The 19,616-nt window shown below is 30.0% G+C and overlaps 3 protein-coding genes and 2 non-coding genes across 5 annotated transcripts; 3 read left to right on the top strand and 2 right to left on the bottom strand.

Annotated features, from left to right (window-relative positions):
- Nucleotides 1-607: 607 nt before the first annotated feature.
- On the top strand, nucleotides 608-2,498 carry Tsp_01998 (hypothetical protein). Its single transcript, XM_003377729.1, has 3 exons — nucleotides 608-1,542; nucleotides 1,624-1,693; nucleotides 2,457-2,498. Exons 1-3 carry the CDS (start codon nucleotides 608-610, stop codon nucleotides 2,496-2,498), a joined length of 1,047 nt encoding a protein of 348 aa, XP_003377777.1.
- Nucleotides 2,499-3,685: 1,187 nt separating this feature from the next.
- On the bottom strand, nucleotides 3,686-3,757 carry Tsp_01999. Its single transcript has one exon. It is a non-coding gene; the product is annotated as a tRNA-Asp (tRNA).
- A 625-nt stretch (nucleotides 3,758-4,382) lies between these two features.
- Nucleotides 4,383-4,454, bottom strand: Tsp_02000. Its single transcript has one exon. It is a non-coding gene; the product is annotated as a tRNA-Asp (tRNA).
- Nucleotides 4,455-8,646: 4,192 nt separating this feature from the next.
- Nucleotides 8,647-11,675, top strand: Tsp_02001 (hypothetical protein). Its single transcript, XM_003377728.1, has 7 exons — nucleotides 8,647-8,677; nucleotides 9,215-9,267; nucleotides 9,321-9,334; nucleotides 9,829-9,983; nucleotides 10,934-10,992; nucleotides 11,424-11,452; nucleotides 11,474-11,675. Exons 1-7 carry the CDS (start codon nucleotides 8,647-8,649, stop codon nucleotides 11,673-11,675), a joined length of 543 nt encoding a protein of 180 aa, XP_003377776.1.
- Nucleotides 11,676-12,325: 650 nt separating this feature from the next.
- Nucleotides 12,326-14,451, top strand: Tsp_02002 (conserved hypothetical protein). Its single transcript, XM_003377727.1, has 3 exons — nucleotides 12,326-12,412; nucleotides 12,894-13,083; nucleotides 14,249-14,451. Exons 1-3 carry the CDS (start codon nucleotides 12,326-12,328, stop codon nucleotides 14,449-14,451), a joined length of 480 nt encoding a protein of 159 aa, XP_003377775.1.
- Nucleotides 14,452-19,616: the final 5,165 nt, after the last annotated feature.

The following is a 19,616-nucleotide window of genomic DNA, read 5'->3' as shown; positions in this document are numbered from 1 at the left end:
GCAATGCAGCTTAAAACATATCGTAAACGTTTGTAGGTCACACATATGTAAGCATCGTAATTATTTAAAGAATGTTTGTATAGGAAGTGGAAATTTCGGACTACGCAACACGTTTCGACAACACCAAAATGCTTATGATAAAGCAGTAATATCCATTTGTTATTGAAAACACGTTTAAGAACTTCAAAACAGCACTTCTCAACCGAAAGACTGCATACAAAGTAAATGTTAATAACATTAAACACAAATGATGCCACCTTCCGGTTCGCTTTAAAACACAAACTGCATACAACAGCATATCTAAACTATCATAATTTTATACATACCCAAACACTGTGAATAAAACAAAAGATATTTAACATTTCCTGCATAACACTTAAACAACAACGATCAAAACAAACGCGTGAAATATAAATTATAAATACACCCCAACTTTGATGCACTTCCAAACGCGCTTACTATTTCAATAATGATCGGTAGGTTTGTACTGTATTACCGTAATTTCAACATTTTTTGTATGCAGCATTAGTTTTCAGCTGTTCAAGAATTGTAATTTTAACGTTAATTGTTCTTTTCATATTTTATCCTATTCACACAGTTTTTAATAATGGATATACATCCGCTGTTTCTGGCAAGGACGAAAATAATCCAAACGACTCGGAAAGGGCTGGTGAATTCGACTGCCTCGCCTTCGGTTAATAGAAACCCTGACATCGTCGATTTTTCTAAGCAGACGCAAGCACTGTTAAAAGATTTGATAGAGTTGGAGACATTTATTTCAAATTATAAGCGCAATTATACGGCCGTAGAGAATTTGTACGATATTAGTTGCTTGGTGAGTCAGCAAGAGCATTTAGAGTTGGACAGACTTGCCGTTAGTGTGATTGGCGGATGCGAAGTGATGCTGAAAAAGATGGTTCAAATTCAAGAAAAGCTCACAGGATTAGGGGAACAACGTCAAAACCACAATGAAGCAGTTTTGCAAAGTTTGCGGAGGATTTTGAACACGCTAACTGTTAATCACAGCGCCATAAATGCTGCCAGTGCGCAACGTAGCTCACGACTTCAGGTTGAATCGAAGCTGAAAAATTTGGTGAAGGCTAATCGACAGTATTCTGAAAAGGGTCACGAGCATGTGAAAAATTATCCAGTGTCTACCCCTAACCAGCATGCTGATGGTACGGAAGATTCGGTGCGCAGGCGTATGGTAGTAAATCGAGCGCTTCTTCAGGAAGAATTAGAAAAAGACAAAGAGCGTTTTGATGTCGATTTTGACGATGCCGAGGCGCAGAAATTTGAAATGGAACAGCTGACGTTGAAGAAAACATTAGCAACCGAGAAGAGTGACATTGACAAATTGCAAGCGCAAATTACGAAAATTTCTGATTTGCAGCGCACGTTTGTTGAAAATATATGCTCTCAGGAGGAAGTTATAGATAAGATTGGTCAAAGCGCCTTGTCATCGGTGGAGTTCATGCGCATAAGCAACAACGCTATTAGACAAGCTATTGGTAAAAAGGCAAGCGATCGTTTTTGGTTTATGTTCATCAGTATTGTATTGACACTGACTCTGTGGTTTTTGCATTTTTACAATCCTTAAATGAATTTGTCAAAATATTTCAGCGTTTTCCAGCCAAATGAGGGTATTTATTCAACGCCATATTCAATTATGATGATTGATATAGATACGGTGGTATTCAGAAATAAATTATTTCATTTAATTTCTGTTGTTATATTTAACTGATACGAATTTATAATTTTAAATAATGAATCATATTGACAATAAAACGGATGAAAGCTTGAAATTTAAATAAAAATTGCAAAACTGAAGGAAATTACTGGAGCGTTCCATTTGTGAATGCTTCGAACCTTAAAAGTATATCGGTATGAATTTTTTGTAGTTGCATAATAAACTTAATGTCAGCGATAAAATAAATGTTTTAATGAAAACTGAAATAAGCATTGCCTGTTCAAGCTACAAGTCCGTTTTTTCACGCATCACTTTTAAGTGTAAATACAAAAATCAGAATAAGCATAGTCAAAGAATATTTACTGTATTACAGTATTTAAAAAATAGAAATGAAGTTTTAGCAACAATTTTAAAGTTTCTTGAATGAAAATGTTTATTCTGTATAATATGCATGAATTAAATATATTACCTATTTCCGACTATGTTTGTTTCAATTTATGACAATTGTTTTTCCGCTATTTATTCAATTATGTACGATCAATTTATATAAGTATGCTTATTATTGGTTCATGTAACCTATTAATTCATTAGGTGTGCATAGCTATGAGCATTTTGTAACTTCAAAATATTTTTTCGTTTCCACATTAAAATTAACAATATTATGTTACCTCATTTTGTGAGTTTCCACAAAAAGCTTGCTTTCAAAAAGAAGGTTTGTATTCATGTAAAGGTAAGTTAAGTAATTTGCTTTTTATACAAATTTTAGATCTGTAAATTACATCTCCAATCAACTGATGAGAAGATCTGAAAGTGAAAAACTAATTTCGACTATGTTTTTAAAAAAGAAAAAGAAGGGAATAAAATTAACAAAGAAAATCAGTATAAAATATTTTGTCAATGAATAAATAAGAGTAAGAATTTATTATTAACGTGTTTCGCTTTCTTCCTTTGCAAAATATTTGATGCAATTCTTTTATAGGAAAAATATTGATTTCCACAACTGTTGCCAGCCATTGAACTTAACGAAAATTCCAGATAAAAGATTCTGGTATCTGTCTAGACATCAAACCAATGCTTGTTGCCTAAGGAAGCAACTCCAGTCGCACTTCATATTTTATAGCTTGATTAAGCAGAGGCTGCTTGCCGTGACCGATGCTTTTCTTGGCAAGATTATTTTCAGAAAAACACTATTAATATGTGACAACTTCAAAGTTTTTTCAATTTTGCTTTAAAAAATATAGGTGCCATTTTGAAATCATGTTTTCTTGAAAATGGTAAAAGTGAAATGCAGTACACTACAGCAAGTAAATTGTAATATACCAAAAGAACGAAGAAAAATTGTTTATGTTCTATAATAAATGATGAACGTTCTACATACGCTTAGTCATTTTTATAAGTGTAGTTGCGATTTGTGTAGATTGAAACTAGTGTATAGCGGTTATCTATTGAATCTACAACAATGAATGGAAAATTACAGATGAATAGCACGAGAAAGTATGATCCTCCCAGAATACATTCTACGACCAGAAAGTTGTTAATTTTCTTTATATGAATAGATCTGTACCTTGCGGTACTTTACCTTGGGAAAGTTTTTGAGCTTTGTTTGAAACTTCAATACTATTTACAGAAATTGATGAATCTCAGAGAACATTAACTGCGCATGCACAGTTTCATTTTGGCGTTTGGTTTCTTTGGTGATTGCTGAACATGTATTGCATAATCTTATGCTGATCAATTCAATTGGCTTATTTGTTGTCTTGAATTGATATTTACAAAGAATTCTCCTTAACAATTCACAGTTGGAGGAAGGACTACTGAAAAACAATGTAATCTGAGCAATTTGAACCAAATTTATACAACAATGTAATTCAATTTAATTTCTTTATATATTAATATTAGTCCATAGTATGAAATCAAAGAATAGTGCCTACTTTTATTTTTATCTTTTGTTCTAAGAGAAAAAGCTGAAGCCGCTCTTGTAAAGTAAAAAACGCACTCCCCGGCCGGGAATCGAACCCGGGTCGCCCGCGTGACAGGCGGGAATACTCACCACTATACTACCGAGGATGTTACAATTCTTTCTGATTTTTAAAATATAAAGTTATTTACATTATCAAAACGCATTTTTGAATTTATATTTAAATTTGATTATATGAACGAGTGATAAAAAATAAAATTACTATTTTAAAATAATTAAATATTAAGAAGTTGCTAATATTTTTGAAGAATTTTGGAGTATAATGTTGGTGTATTATGTTTATGTAAGTGATTAAATTATATTTGGTTTGTTTTGCTGATTTAAGAATAAAAGGTAAAAGTTTTTTGTGGAAATATTTTTCTGCAATGCGTTTTATTTATCTCTTTCAGTCTCAGATTTGTGCTTTATTGAACAAAACTATGGTGAAGTGATGAATATGAATATGTACATTTTTAACGTGATCAAATGTCGCATAAAGGTTTATCATTTGAAAAGCTTTATTTTATTACCCGCGATTAGTGATTTTGCCAGAAATTTTTCCTTGTCAGCAAGTTTAATGTTTATACCTGACGATGTATTTTTTCATGAAGGAAAATGCTGTTCCAATCTAATCTACTAATATTATTATACTGGCAATTCGTTTAAAGTTTTGTAAAGTGTAAACTTTTCGAAAATTTGCCATTTTATTATTTATGGCAAAAATATTATTCTATTCTCCCCGGCCGGGAATCGAACCCGGGTCGCCCGCGTGACAGGCGGGAATACTCACCACTATACTACCGAGGATGATGTTTATTAATTATAAATATTCATTTTGAATTGAAAAAATAATAAATAAAAATTTGATGCTTTTGTAAAGATTTCATAATTTTTTTTCATACATTTACTTCTTAGATAATATTTTGTATGTGTTTTAAAGTTAAATTAATTTTTTTGACATAAATTTGACTTGAATGCATAATTATGTAATGTTGAAAGAATCCAATATATTGCTTAATCACAGCAGTGAAATTCCCGAAATAATGAAATACACAAAAATATTTTTTGTTGTATAAAACTGTTCTTTTTAACATTCCCACATCTGAAATAAAAATGTATGACCCATAATACAGTTGTGTACGAATAATATAACAATCTGTAAAAACAAATGAAATTTAATAATAAAGTTTTGAAAATTAATTTTTATTTGTAAGAATTATTATAATAACGTACTTTTTAAAGTATTATCATACAATTCAAATGTAAAGCATCTCTAATCTCTCTTTGTTAGCTTTTGCTTGTTAGAAATTAAGCAAGAAGTTTTATGAAAGTAATGGTGATATTTTGTTAATAAGTTCCGTTTAATAATATTTATTTATTATTAAATGACAAAGATAATTAATTACATTGTTTTTGCTTTAATATGAAGGTTATTTTAAAAAATAATCGATACATCATCATATTTGAAAGCTGAAAACTATGAAGTATCAAATTTTTTACTACTGCAAAATTATATTAGTATTTTGCTTTATTTGATCAATTATTGCATTCATTTTTATAATAAACATCTTTTGATATGCACGTTCAATATTACTACTGTTTATTTATTTATTTATTTATTTATTTATTAAGTACTTATTTTTATTGAAAAAGTGAAATGAATCATATTTCATTATATTTATTCAACATATAACTGGGTTGATTATGTTAAATGATTAAATTAACACGTGTAGCGGCCTGTTGCTCCTTCTTATTAACGTCATCAAAACGAGTCATAATGGGGAGAGTTAAACGTTTATTTCTCAACAAGCACAGCACACCGACACTGATCAAGATCAACACACTAACTGCTCTTGTTTACAACACTCCGAATACTCACTTCCGCTTTCCTTGTCCGATCCGCTTCTAGCCAATCAGCGTTCCGCAGAGTTCCTTCCTTGTCGATAGGTGGCGCCTCGGCTTGTGGTCTTTAATGATTTACCCGTAATAATAATTATGACTATTGTGTGATTTCTTCATGTCTAATTATTTGTGACCCGTTACACACGAATGAAATTGAAAGCAAGCTGTACTGTGTAAAAATATAAACACTTATGATTAAAAAATCTTGGGGCAAAAATTCAAATACTATGCAATTTTAAAACAGCGTTAAATTTTTTTGAATATTCAAATTAAGAAACGTATTGAAAATTGAAATTGAGAATGTTTTGCAATGTTCTTGAAATCAGCTAATATTCATAATTTAATTAAAATGCAACATTAAAACAAAGTGCTTTATTTATGAAAAAACTGGTTTTGCTGGTGCTATCAACATTGTACTTGCCTTGTCAGGATTGCAATGTAATTAAAAGTTGTCATTGTTTTATACCACCATAAAAGGCAACATTTATTCTACACTGCGCATAACACATTTACTCGCTGTACATAAATGCTTTTCATTTTTTTCCTTCTCTTTCATCCAACAAAAAAATTAAATATCATGCTACTTATATTTATATATTTGCATAAAAATTACACATGAAAATAAACATCTCATCCAAATGGTAAAAGAATCATTCATTATTCACTTTTTGATTATTTTAATAAATAACTTTGATAAAATTTTAAAACTGAAAAAATTTATGATTTATATTTCACAGTAATTGTTTTTCACTTTGAAACATTGTTCTATTCATAAATTATATCAATGTCATCAATATGTGTTTGAATAAAATTTGATCTGCTTGTCAATCATTTATTATTTCTTTTAAACGAACCGAAAATGTCAAATGTTGATCTTAAATTTCAAAGTTGCATTTTACATTAGTATTTGCAAATCCATTTCTTTTTCTTCTAGCGGAATTTTCCAAAATCGACTTCGCTAATTATGAAATTTTAAATGCCGTCTTTAATTCAATTAATATGCTACACTTGCTTTTCACTAATTGACAGTGCGGATCTCATTTTCATTAATTATATATAAATATATGTATATGTAGATAATGGTGTTGTCAAAATGTTGACTTTTTGCGTTACGTTGATCACTTTGGCTGCTTTTTCAAAATCAGTTGTTATTTACTTTTCCTTCTGCAGTGCTAATTCAGCTTTTCACACGCGGAAGATATTCAAATATTACAATTTATTATGCAATGGAATTTTCTTCTGCTATTCTACAATGAATCCGATGGCTTATAGTAAGCAAACTACGTATTTCATCGAGGCAATAAATGCAGTCGATAGTAATTATTGATTTGAATGAAATTTTACACAAATCTTCTTTCGCAATGGTAATTGTGTTATTTCAACAATAAAAATTTCATTTTTTACTTTTGTTTAATATCCAGAATCAAGCGATGAATGAGATTATATTTTTGTACGGTTAAGATTAAGCAATACTATTATTATTGCTATGCAATGCTGTTGGATTGCACGCATTTTTTAAATAACTGTCGTTTGGCATGAAACTTAATGAATATAAAATTTACAGTTATTTTTCATTGGCATACAAAGAAGCTTTATTTTCTTTTTTTTCATTTTATTCAACTGTTTCTATTTAATTTTGCTGTCTATTATTTACGTCAATATGTTTATAACTGTTTTTTACAATTCAATTACTTTCTATCATACTGTAATTGACGTTTAAGTTTTCATGATTAACATTTTCAAAATTTCAAAACTACTTATGAGTGACCTTTTCAAAAGAAATTAATGCTTTGTATTTTCCCAATATAATTTAATTTTAATAATTTATAATGCTTTAAATTTTTAACTGCTGTGACATGTATTATGTCACTAATACAGTCGGCCCTTGAAATTCGCGGTTGTGCGTTCCAGAGATAACCGCCGTGAATTCGAAAATCCGTGAATGCATGCCGCTCCTGTTTATTTGCTTTGCAGATGCCTTATAGTCCTACGCAATTGTCTGTAAACTGCATGGGATGTTACGGAACGTTTATTGATTTGCAAGCTAAATATTTATCATATAAATATCTACAATTAATATACATATAATAGTCTACAATGCAATTCTTAAGAATATAAGAATCAAAATGGGGGGGGGGGGGACTGCGTTCTTGCATGCATGCTTGCCAAAAGTGGATGGACTAGCCGGCGCATCTTTTTTGAAAAACATCGTTATCAGAAGTTGTTTCTTCCTTTTTTTCATTTTATAGAGAATTCGCTGATATGGTTCCGCAGTTATTTCCAAATCAGGCTTAAACTTAATCGCGCGAACCATATTTGAATCCGCTTATAAAACTTCACTTGCTACCTGCTTAAGTGCATGCAGAATTTTCACAAGTTCTTCGAACATTAATTTTTTCAAAAAACTTGTGAAATTTTGAGTTTTAGCTGAAATTTATTATTTATCTATTTCTTATATCACTGTTTGAAGTATTATTTTATGATTTTATGCTTATATTCTTGATTGACAAGTATAGTTCGATTTCATTAACGTTCAGCAGCAGCTGTACAATATATGCGAAGAACAGACGAAGAACCAAAAGTCAGTTGGTCTGTTGGACAGTTGCCAGTCATTCCGCAAACCAACCACTCATTTACAGTAGCCCTTTTTGAATTCATTTTTGTTTATTTCTCTTATTAGTAATGATTAATTAGAATCTGAGTTGGGTGAGTCTTCATCATTACTGTTATGGAGTGGATCCTCACAATTGAAAACCTTACACTAAACCTGCAGATCTATATTATATAAATACAGTAGAATGTAAATAAGATGTAGAGATTTCCGGGTTTTGTTTTTATGATATTAGCTTGATATTGGAAGGTAAACAATTAAATTCAGCTTCCGCATTTATGTTCACCGTTTTTCTGAAAGTGACCCTATGTAAATGGTCATCAAAATGCTGTAAAATAAACTAAATTTTCCATTTACTCTGATTGGTAAATCATTTACTCCATCAAAAATCCGCGAGTTTTAAGTCCGCGACTGTACAATGTATACCATTTTCAATTGCACGAATTATTTACTTTAGTTTAATGTTCAGTAATAAAAATTTTTTGAATGCAAAAAGTCCGAACAGTACATGGAGGAAGTTTATGAATTTTTTATTAAAATATTCAGTTGTTCTTTGAATTTAAAAGGTGTCATTTCATATTTTTTTATCATACATTAATATTATACAAATGGTTTTTTATTATTTCTTATTCTACTTTTGAGTCTTTATTTTCCAAAAAGTTTTAGTCGATTGCGATTATACGCGACTTATTTTGAAATTTATAAACTTTTAAGTTATTTCACATACTAGCTTTGTATGTGTGAGTGTTTTATTTATATAGGCTTTAATTACGATATTTAAAACGATAATTTTTCAAAACTACTTCAAGTTAACATTTTATTTTGTCTATATTCTCTGTAGTGAAATTAATTTAATTTGAAAAAAACATTGACAAAATAAAATTTCCTTTTGTTCATGCATTTTGAATATCTTACAAAACTTTTTATATGATGTTATCTGATGCTATTAATGGTTTAATGTGAAATATTTTCTCAACATGTGAAAAAATTAATAAATGTAAATACAGAGCAATATATATATATATATATATTATATATATATAATGGAATGAAGCAATCAAGTGCACATGTGAATTACATGCATGGAAAATCAACATAGCAACAAAAGTATAACTTGGTCATGTTACAAGCAATAAAATAGAAAATGAAAACTAATTTAGCGTGAGCATTTTAAGTTAGACATGCTTTGTTACGTGATTACTGATTTATAATCTCATCAAAAATGGAATGAAGAATTAACATTGAAAATGTTGAAAGAATTCTCCATTTAATTTATGCCTTTTAACTTTATTGTGAAATAATTTTAAAAATATTTTTTCAACTATAATACATTATTTGAATAATCTTTTGTAAGTTATTATTTGAATAGAACGTTCAAGTATAATGTTCTTTTCATTTTTTATGATAATTCATTCGTATTTATTGAATAAGTTGAACAAAATTTGGTTGAAAATATTATGTAAATTTTATAAAAGCTGTAAATGATGCATTACATTGCATGATATCATGTATCTTATATCTGCTTGTTTTTCTTTAAGTATAATATTTACATATATATATATATATATATAAGTGCGATTAAAATGATGTTTGTTTGGCAATTTTCTAAATTATATTGTGGTTTAAAATTTTCAGAAATTGAGAATTTATTTTATGATATAAATCAAGCATGCCAGGTGCACATGTACATTGTAGTATTGTAAGATCAGCCAGAAAAATTGCCTGTTATTATTTTGAGCAAGCGTTACTGCTAATAGTCGATTCTTGCAGAAATGAAAAAGGGAAAGAAAATCAATTTTTCAATATAACAGATCGCAGTATTGGTAAGAAGCATTTGAAGATAGATTGTATAATAAATGTTTCATATTTTGCATGTTTCAAAGAAGCATTTATTATGATTTGATATAAAAATTTCTGTTTTTCTGACCAAGCTATGGTTAATTCGGAGCCTGTTTAGTTAATTAGTTATTGTGTGTGCAGTTTTCTTCTGACATTTGCTGTGAACGATATTATATTAATTGAGCGTTCATTTTAATCGTAATTTAGCAATACAGATGGTTTGATTTTGATTGTCTGTGATTTTTTCTTGTTTTTTCAATTCATGAGATCATTTCATTTATTCAGAAATATGAAAATATTTGCAAACAGCAAATTGTTTGCACAGATGCAGGTACTAATTTTTAAATCAAGCAAATGACAAGGAGATGGAAACAAATCATAGAAATTGCAAATTGTTGTGTAACTAGGCAATTTTAGATTTTATTTTTTTTGCATATTATAGACTGAGATAATAAAATGATTTTGTGTATAAAAACCGAATCATATCTGTCGATGTTATGATTTATTAGTTCATTGCAATAATTACAATGTATTAGATGTTTGGCAACGGTAATATTTTTTTATAACATTCATGATGTAATTTTTTTATTTAATTAATGAAATGTTAAGAATTTTGTCCATTCATTCATTCATTCATTCATTTATTAGTCGTTGTATTCACATTTGTTTCATTTGATTAATAACGTTGTTATATGTACAATTTGTCATGCTTACTTTGATTTCATTTACATCAAATGCATCATTTCAGTAAAAGAAAGTATTTGGATTTTGAAAAATAATAAAACAAATAATATTTATTATTATTATAATATCATATTAAAGTTGAACGTTGATTTGAAGTTGACTTTTTAAACTTTGCTTGCTTTGAAGTTTGGGATAAATATAGAAAATAAGATTTTCTGCGAACTTCATTAATCTCCCGTGTCTGTTTCAGGCTGGATCGATTCCACTGTGTCTCAAGTTGAGCTTAGCTGTGATTGGGCCAGAGTAGGAGTTTTTCTGCATGTTGAAAATTTTCCACACTCAGTGCAGCAATAACTTTATCGATAAGTCAATTCTTGTTCTTGTTCTTGTTATTATTATTATTATTGTTGTTATTATTTTGAGCATGCATGTATTATTGATTTATTGGATATTTGATTTGATTAAATTTGATAAATGTTAAAAAAATGGAACAAAAAGTACAGATATGAATATCGAAATATATATATATATATATATCATGATGCGCAATATATTGTATATTGTATATTGTATGCAATATGGTGGTGGTATGGAGAGATTAAAAAAACAGTTTCTTTTATTTTTTTCATAAATAAATAAATCAATTAATAATGATAATAAAAATTACAAATGTGAGTGAATATTATTTGAATAACAATGTATTGTGTGGCGGTTGTATTGTTGGTAGTTTTTAATTTTAGTTGAGTTCTGTTGGCGCGTTGGGAGATTTGTAATTGAAAATTCTGTTCAGCATCGCGTTTTTCCGGCTTCATCTTTTCCTATGTTCTCGCGCTAGTACGGCTCTTGGCCGGCGTTTTCGAGGATGGCATGTGCATTCTGAAGTTAAAAATCAATATTTATCGATTGCCGATGTAGGTGAAAAATTGTCCATCCTCCACAATCCCCTGGAAAAAGCTAATCTACACAAGCATATCCAGCATATCAGTGTGTAAGAGGTTGTTGTCAGGGAGGCCGGTGGTAAAGCCAAGTGAATGAATGGTAAAGTTGGCCGGTCAGCAGAGGGGTTTGTCAGCAGCCTGTATACCGTGCAGACGACGAGCTTGTTGCGGTGGCGCTTAACCGGCCGTGGTCAGAGAGTAGCTATCGATCGGCGCCGGCTAATTTGACGATCACCCATCAGGCAATCGAGAAAATCGTCCGTCCGACCGGCGTTCATGTATTGGCGATCGATCGACCACAGCGGTTGCAAAACCGCACAGCTTTGACACCGACTTGGCCAGTGGAGCAACGCCGACATTGCACTATCATTGTATACTACAACACTGACAATCCGCACTTGGCCATCGTCATCATCATCATCATTTTTCACATTTGCATCTTTTCACACCAGAGCATCAATTTTGGTGGTGAATTTATTGTACAAATTTTGAATTTGTTGTTGATTTCAAAGTTAAAGCGCAAAACAAAAGCGATCAGTATATACAGAAGAAGAAGAAGAAGAAGAAGCAAACAAAGACAAACAAAGCAGAAGAGCCACAGGCAAAGGCGACAGCAGCAGAAGCATCAAGTAATGCTTTAATTTTTTTTTTAAATTATAATTGTAAGAATCAAGTAAACTTGATAATGTTGATCAGAGCACGTCATGCAAGCTGAACAGTACGCGTACAGCACTATTGACGTGGAAGCGATTTGTGAATTTTGGCAAACGTTCGATTTGCCCGCATTGCAGGTATGTGCTGCTCTTTTCTTTTCTTCTTTCTTATTCATTCACACCAATTATTTATTATTTTTTTCGCGGATCTTTTCAGTTTTTATCATTTTCGTTTTCTACAGTACGTGTACTGTATTTTCATGTATTGATTTGATTGGCCTGTTTTATGAAAATATTCTTTCACTGTTTGAGAGATAGAGAGGAAAACAAAACGTAAATAAATAGACATTTTTTCATATTATTTATTAATTTTAGTATCTTTATTTGGTTGTTGTTTTTGAATTTTTCATTTACCTGCAACTGTTTTTGTTCAACTCAATGTTGCGCTGAGCACTTTCCTCGGTCTCCTCAGTTCGGAAATCCGAACTCAATTAGCTTGGCTGATCGATCAGCGCGTGATAATTTCAAAGATTGATCAGCGCATTCGAACGGAACTATAAATATCTCAGATTTTTAATTATACTAAAGCGAGACACCGGTATTTATTTGCGAACTCGAGCTTTGCAATCCTTGCTACAAACAAGCGCAGGAAGAGGCAAATGGACTGATGCCAGCACCTGAAATCCACGCTTGCATTATGCTGCAGTTGCACCTCATTCTAACAATAAGACCACGTTCAGTGGAAATTGTACAGTTTTACAAACGAAGCTTGCATACTTGCAATCGTGTAAAATTACCATGTACTGAAGGTAGTTTCCAAACATACTTGTGTGTATTGCTTTTTCAAAAATCCCTAATGCAATGTAAAAAGACGCTACAAAATTTCAAAACTGAAATACAGCAGGGGTCTGTTTGTCACATCCCCAACTGAGGGTGGTTCGAACTATGGTTTCATAAATGATTCATATTGAAATGAAATTTTCTTAAGTCATACATGAACAATTATTCAATCATGTTTTCAGTTTCTTTTATTGGAAACGTGATGTTTCATATTTTGCAATATTTTGTATACTACTTTCATTCATTAAATATTTTGTATACTACCTTCATTCATTAAATCATAATGCCTTTATGTATCAAAATTTTGGAAAAAAAATTTTTTTAATGTTTGTATATTGTTCACTTATGATGATACTTTATTCAGTTGCACTTTTATCAATGTCCTTAATATTAAACGCTGAATTCACATATGTATTTAATATATTGTATTTAAAAAATACCATTCAACAATGGCGAAATCAGATGACAAAAGTAACATGTTTTGTTTATTATCATTTTCTCACTGTTATGTGCTTATTTTAATAGGAAGATGATCATTCGTGTTTAATTGAAGCAAGTAGCAAACAAAACATTCTTGCAATGCATTTTCAACTTTCGCTATTGTTGCTGAAAGTTGCAAATATTTGTAAGCTTGCACTGGAAAATGAAAATTCTCTTTTCCTGTATACCTAGTGTTGTAAGCAAATAACAAAATGATGAATACAAATACTTTTTAAATTAAACGATTGATTGCTTGAGTGAAATAATTTATTAAGAGTAATCTGTTTACTTATAATAACATATCTCATATTACTTATAATAAACATATACTTATAAAATGTTCTCGCTATTTGTACTTTATATTTAAGAAATTTTATTTGCTATTTGTTTTCATTTTATGCGCAACAGTGCAATCAATCTTCATTATCATACAGGTATAATTTAATTTTTTTGCAACTTTAAAGGAAATTGAACGCATAGCAGCAATAAGAAAATGTTTCAGTTTTTAGCAATAGAAAGAGAAGTGCAGTTTAACAGTATGTGTTTCATTAAATAAATATATCACAGGTAGATTCATAACATTTGTTACAGCAGTCACAGTATTGGATAATGAAAAGTAGATCTAGATTTGATTAATTAATATATTTTTTTCAGTTATTGTGCTAATATTTTTTAAAATTCAAATGGTTATTGTTTATATTTTTAACAATTCAGTGAAAAGAAGAGAAATGTTGAAGCAATTTATACGGTATGCAAATGTTTCTATTCAGTTGTACAGAAGCATATTCTTCTATTCTACAGATTCTGTAGCTGTAACGTCAGTTTATTGGTATTTGTTTTTTTTCTTTCCACTGTGAATATTTTTGGTTTGGGTGGTTCAGCAAATTTATTTTAATTTTTCATGCTTTTATCTTGTGTTCACACATTATGGAATAGATGGAATAAGATTTTTCAGCATAGATTGAGTGAAATTAGAACTGTTCGATTGTGTCAAGCTTTGTCGATTGACTGACTGGCTTGTTATATGCTTTCTTACGTGTTGCTCGTCTGCTCTTGGTAAGCTTTGCCGTGATGTTTGTTTGCTTTACGGCCTCTGTGGTTTGTGGTTGCGACGATGGTCATGTTAAGCCGGCTTTCGAGTTTGTTTTCTTCAGCTTTGCATTAAGCTGAGCTGATATTGGAATAGTGTCCACGTCACGTTGTTTCTGCGAACGCTTTGTGCAGTTTCGTCAAGAATCATATCCAAAGCACGAAGCTGAAAGAACTTGCAACTTTGCAACGTTCAAACGTTGGCAAATTAGAACAATTTCTTTGAACAAGGATCAAGGATATTGGCAAACCAACAATTATTTGCTTTCATTCTTTTTTCTTTGTCTCAATGATTCAATGATTTAATTAATTGTAATTCATTCATTCATTCATTCATTCATTTTTTTAAAATTCATCAATAATCAATTCAATGCACGAAAATGCTTACTGATAAGAAAATTCATAATGTATTTTAATTTAATATGAAAATATTTATGTATTTATTTATTACGGGACTTTGCATTTTTTTTCCTTTACTAGTATATTACTTAAAAAATATCATTTTGTTCAATATTTTTGCATGTTGAATGATTTATTAATTTAATTGTAATGATAGATTTTAAAGTGGATGTTTTATCATGTTGTAACAAATCCCATTATGCAAAATTGTTTTGCAGAAAATGTAAATTTATCTACCCAGCCTGAGATGCCTGCTGCATGATCTTGAAACAGTATCATACAAAAATTATATATATTATATGCAAGTTAAAAAATTTATTGAATTATAATTGTCAGTTAATAAAGTCAATGGTTAATGTCTGCGCAATGGAAAAAACAGAGGTTGGTTGCGTTTTACAGTAGATATTTTCTTTGAAGTCAAGTTGTCCAATTAAAATTAATGTCGTAAAAAAAGAGTTTAATTTCATAATGAGTGATCAATGATCAATGAGAAATATGACATGCAGCTTGTTGTTCAGATTGATCAGGAAACAGATATCCAGCTTTTGCACGTGGTGTTTGTTCAATTTGTTTTTCCTCATTATTTTCAGAAAATTTTCATCTAGACGCTTTGCATATTTTTTGATCAATAAAAAATCTCACATGTTGTTCAGTTTTAGCAGAGTAGGGAAAATGTTGAACAATGCTTTTGTTGAAGAAAAATGACGCGCCATTGTATTCATGAATACGTGACTGCTGCCGCAAGCGACAAGCAGTAGGAACGGGATTCGAACTGTACAAAAAACAATATTAGGAATAAAGCCAGTGCATAAAATTCAAAAATCATAAATGAAAACGGGCATTTTGATAATTTCAGCTGTGAATTTGTTTTTTTGTTATTTTCTTTCCTCACAGTTTGCTGAGAGCAAATTGGAAATGCTTTTCGCAATCGAAGCAGAGATGATTGTATTTATGATGATAATATTTTCCCAGTTCCATCATCGTTTGTACGCTTTTCAACATTGTAAAATACCAGTTTACAATAAGCGTTTTTTGCACTGATCAATTTTCGAACGCAGAAAATATAATACGATATAAATAAGCAACAGTTTATTTGATGCATAGTTAATAATATTAAAAATTTATTCTTATTATCTGTTAAATAGATTAAATTGTGCATATTATGTATTATTTTGAATGTTTCATGAATTTGAAATGTTTTGTTGAAGTTATTTTTTTCAATTTTAGAGTTTACTTTGTATTCATTGTTTGATATGTCAAATTGAAGGGAAAAAAGTAAAGGAGGGGTATAGGGGAGAGAGGGAGGGAGGGAGGGAGGGGGAGGGGGAGGGGAAGAGGGGTATAGGGGAGAAGTGAAGAGTACAGCAAATTTCAATTATTTTGTTTTGAAAAATATACGTTTAATTTGTAAAACGAAATTATGAGACACGTTTGATGGCCATCTAAGAAATGCGAAGAAGATTGTTTGCCCCAGGTGTCCAGGGGATGGTCTAATTACGTCGTTTCCGATCAAACTGTATGGCTTGTTTTGTGTGTGCGTGTGTTTCGATGTTCACGATCGATAATTTTGAGCCTTGAATAACTTTTTGCATTGTTAATTGAATAATTCAACCAGATGAACACCAATAATAATCATCTTCGTCGGTTGCAAGCTGATCGACGATGTCAATTGATTTTGATATCAATTTTGGAAAAAGAGGGAGAATAATGAAATGAATGGTGAATTGCTGCCGCTGCAACAATTGACCGAAAGGTGGATAGATATTTTTTTTATATTCAATTAGATGAGCTTTGGAAGAATATACTTTTTTTTGGAATTGGATACGATCATTTCTTCACATTTCATCAAAGTGAGAATAGTACAATTATGAACGACATGAAGTATTTTGAAAGCATTGTTTCGAGAAGATTATAAGCAGAAACTGGCAGATGTTTTCCTATCGACAACTTTCTGTGTGTGAACATGAAGAAGAATGCTACTGCTTTTTGTTGCTGAGCAGAAAGAAGAAAGTTTCGCTCGATCGATTTTGATGGCTGTTTATTGAAAATTTGTCAAAGATTTAACAAGTGTCCATGATATCGACATGAAAAGGTTCGATCGATTTTCGCTACTGTGAACAACACAGACAGCACAGTGGGCAGGCAATATGTTATTGATTGATTTTTGTTCAACAAACAGTTTCTTCAGCTTCATTAAACTGTTGCAGTTGTAATGTATATTTGATGAAGAAAAAAAAATTTTTTACTTCTTCCACAATTCGGATGGATATTGGACACAATTTTGGAACCATACCTACCATTCGCTTGTTCTTCACTGCGTACAGCGATTGTATCCAATTTACAGTTTGATTTGAATTTTTTCAATTTTGATTGTTCAAAATTCAAATGTAGTACATATGTAAAATATGGGCGTGGGATGTACTATTTTAAGCGTTATTTGATCAGTATTCAATTAAACATTTTCTTTCGTTTACTGTATTATAGCAGCTTGTATCAAAGTTTACAACAATGCATTCGTTATTTTCAATGTTATTCATGTGATGATGATGAAATTTATTCAAACTCATCTGAAATGAAATATATATAAAAGCACTGATATTTGACGTAAATTGATTTTATTTATCTTCTTGATTGCATTAATTAAATAATTACATATTTTCTTTTTTTTCATTTTTTGATTATTATTCTTTTGCTGTTTCAAAATGATTTCTTTAATTTAAATAAAATTTATACATAATCTGTTTTTATTAAATTTTTTATTCTCTGTATTAACATTACCGATGCATGCTTTTGTATAATGCTATCATTTGCTTTGTTTGCACAACAATCCATTTTGAGCGCCTTTGATTTGCTTGAAAAATGCAAACACCCTGAAATGTAATATTTATGAAAAAAAGTTGTGTTTTTTTTAATTAGAAAAACAGTGATGAAATTTTTACTTGTCATTTATTCTTTTTCATATGAAAACATTTTTTAAGATAAATTCATTACAGAATTTTAATTCTGCAGATTAGATGTTTAGTTTTTGGGTTAGATGCTTGTTTATTTACTTTAGATGCAATCCTTTTTTGTTGAATGCGTCATTGTAGCTTTACATCAGCGCTTGTGAATAATAACGCGTACTGAGCAGATATTCAATCCAACGTTTTGATCTATTCATATTTTGCATCTTTATTTACTTTATTTGTTTATTTCATTTTTGATTTTTGTGATATTATTCATTTTGAGCAGAGATTAGAACACTGTCGCAGGTAATGATAGAAACTATTAATTAATTAATTAAGCTCTGCTGTATTTTGTTCTTTTTTAAATTGTTCATTGCAGTACTGGAACTAAAATAGTTTTTAATAATATTTTAATAGTCTTAAAAGTTAAAAACCAGTTAATATTTTTATTTCAGCTTACCTATCTCTTAATAAATAATGCTTTTAGTTTTACTCGTTCAAAAGTTTCAAGTATAAATTGGTTCTTGCAAACGATTTATTTTTAATGTAGCCGGCTGTTTTTTAGTATTTAATTCAGAATGTTTTTATTTTGCACTGTTTAATTTTTTTCACTTTGTTTCACTAGTTACTGCTTGTAATATGTATATATATTTTTGTATTTTTACTTTTAATCTATCATTTTATTGTTTAGCTTTTGGTTTTATTAAATCTCTTACAGTTTACAGTAAAATCAGATTAGATGAATGATTGTATTGATTTTGTTTTAAAGATACCAAAATGATGCAATTTTATGGAGCAAAAATTTTCTTTGCATGCATAGAAAAGATAGATTTATTTGCTTTTTGTTTAAAGTTCAAAGAGAATGCCATTTTCAAGCATTTAAATCGTAACATTGCCTGAAATTGATTATGCAAATTCAAACTTTCTTATTACACTCTCTTGTGGCAGCAGTTTCAGCCTTCATATTTACTGTTTTCAAATTAATCTGATTGTAAACTTATTGAATTAAATTTACAATTTGTAAAGTGAGTTTTTTAAATCTTGTCTTTGTTATTCAAGTGTTGCAATAAAATTTGAGAAAATGATTTTTAAAATGTTGTTCCAAATGACACATTTGTTTCATAATGAAAATAATGTTATTTCTTGTGAAGGATTGTATCTTCAACGCAGGGGCGTGGTTTGATTGATCGACTCGTTTTGAACGAACGTTTTGTTCGTCCGATGTCAACGAACAATGACTTTTCAATTATTGCTTCACATCTTTGTAAGACAATCAATTCTATCGCCATTAGTCTTGTGCAATTGATGATAAAGTCTCTGTTTGTTCACAGTATGCTGCTATTGGATAGTGGTATTGTTTTTTTATCATAATTTAATCAGTTGGAAAATTTCTAAAAATATAAGTAAACAGGGAGACAATTTATTATACTTTTCAAATTAAATTTACCAATAATAATATTATTATTAATTCAGCAGTTCTAACAATTGTTAAAACCTTAACTCGAGGGAGTGCTATTTGGTACTTCATATTTAAATGTTTGACTCAGTTACAGCAATGATTGTATACTTAGTTCTCTATTAGATCATCA

This window comes from Trichinella spiralis (genome assembly GCF_000181795.1).
Source record: "Trichinella spiralis strain ISS 195 chromosome Unknown Scfld4, whole genome shotgun sequence".
Lineage (NCBI taxonomy): Eukaryota > Metazoa > Nematoda > Enoplea > Trichinellida > Trichinellidae > Trichinella > Trichinella spiralis.
The sequence above is the reverse complement of the archived record's forward strand: the minus strand, read 5'-3'. Positions and strand labels throughout refer to the sequence as shown.

Bases quoted from the DNA above. Each gene is read 5' to 3' on its own strand.
- Tsp_01998 (XM_003377729.1), top strand. From the start codon at position 608: ATGGATATACATCCGCTGTTTCTGGCAAGGACGAAAATAATCCAAACG. The intron at 1,543-1,623 runs GTTCATCAGTAT...AAAATATTTCAG, and splicing joins AGCGATCGTTTTTGGTTTAT to CGTTTTCCAGCCAAATGAGG. The intron at 1,694-2,456 runs GTATTCAGAAAT...TACAAATTTTAG, and splicing joins TGATTGATATAGATACGGTG to ATCTGTAAATTACATCTCCA.
- Tsp_02001 (XM_003377728.1), top strand. From the start codon at position 8,647: ATGCAAAAAGTCCGAACAGTACATGGAGGAA. The intron at 9,984-10,933 runs GTAAGAAGCATT...TGTCTGTTTCAG, and splicing joins TATAACAGATCGCAGTATTG to GCTGGATCGATTCCACTGTG. The intron at 10,993-11,423 runs GTTTTTCTGCAT...TTTTAATTTTAG, and splicing joins GTGATTGGGCCAGAGTAGGA to TTGAGTTCTGTTGGCGCGTT.
- Tsp_02002 (XM_003377727.1), top strand. From the start codon at position 12,326: ATGCAAGCTGAACAGTACGCGTACAGCACTATTGACGTGGAAGCGATT. The intron at 12,413-12,893 runs GTATGTGCTGCT...TGCGAACTCGAG, and splicing joins TCGATTTGCCCGCATTGCAG to CTTTGCAATCCTTGCTACAA. The intron at 13,084-14,248 runs GTAGTTTCCAAA...TATTTTTTTCAG, and splicing joins AAAATTACCATGTACTGAAG to TTATTGTGCTAATATTTTTT.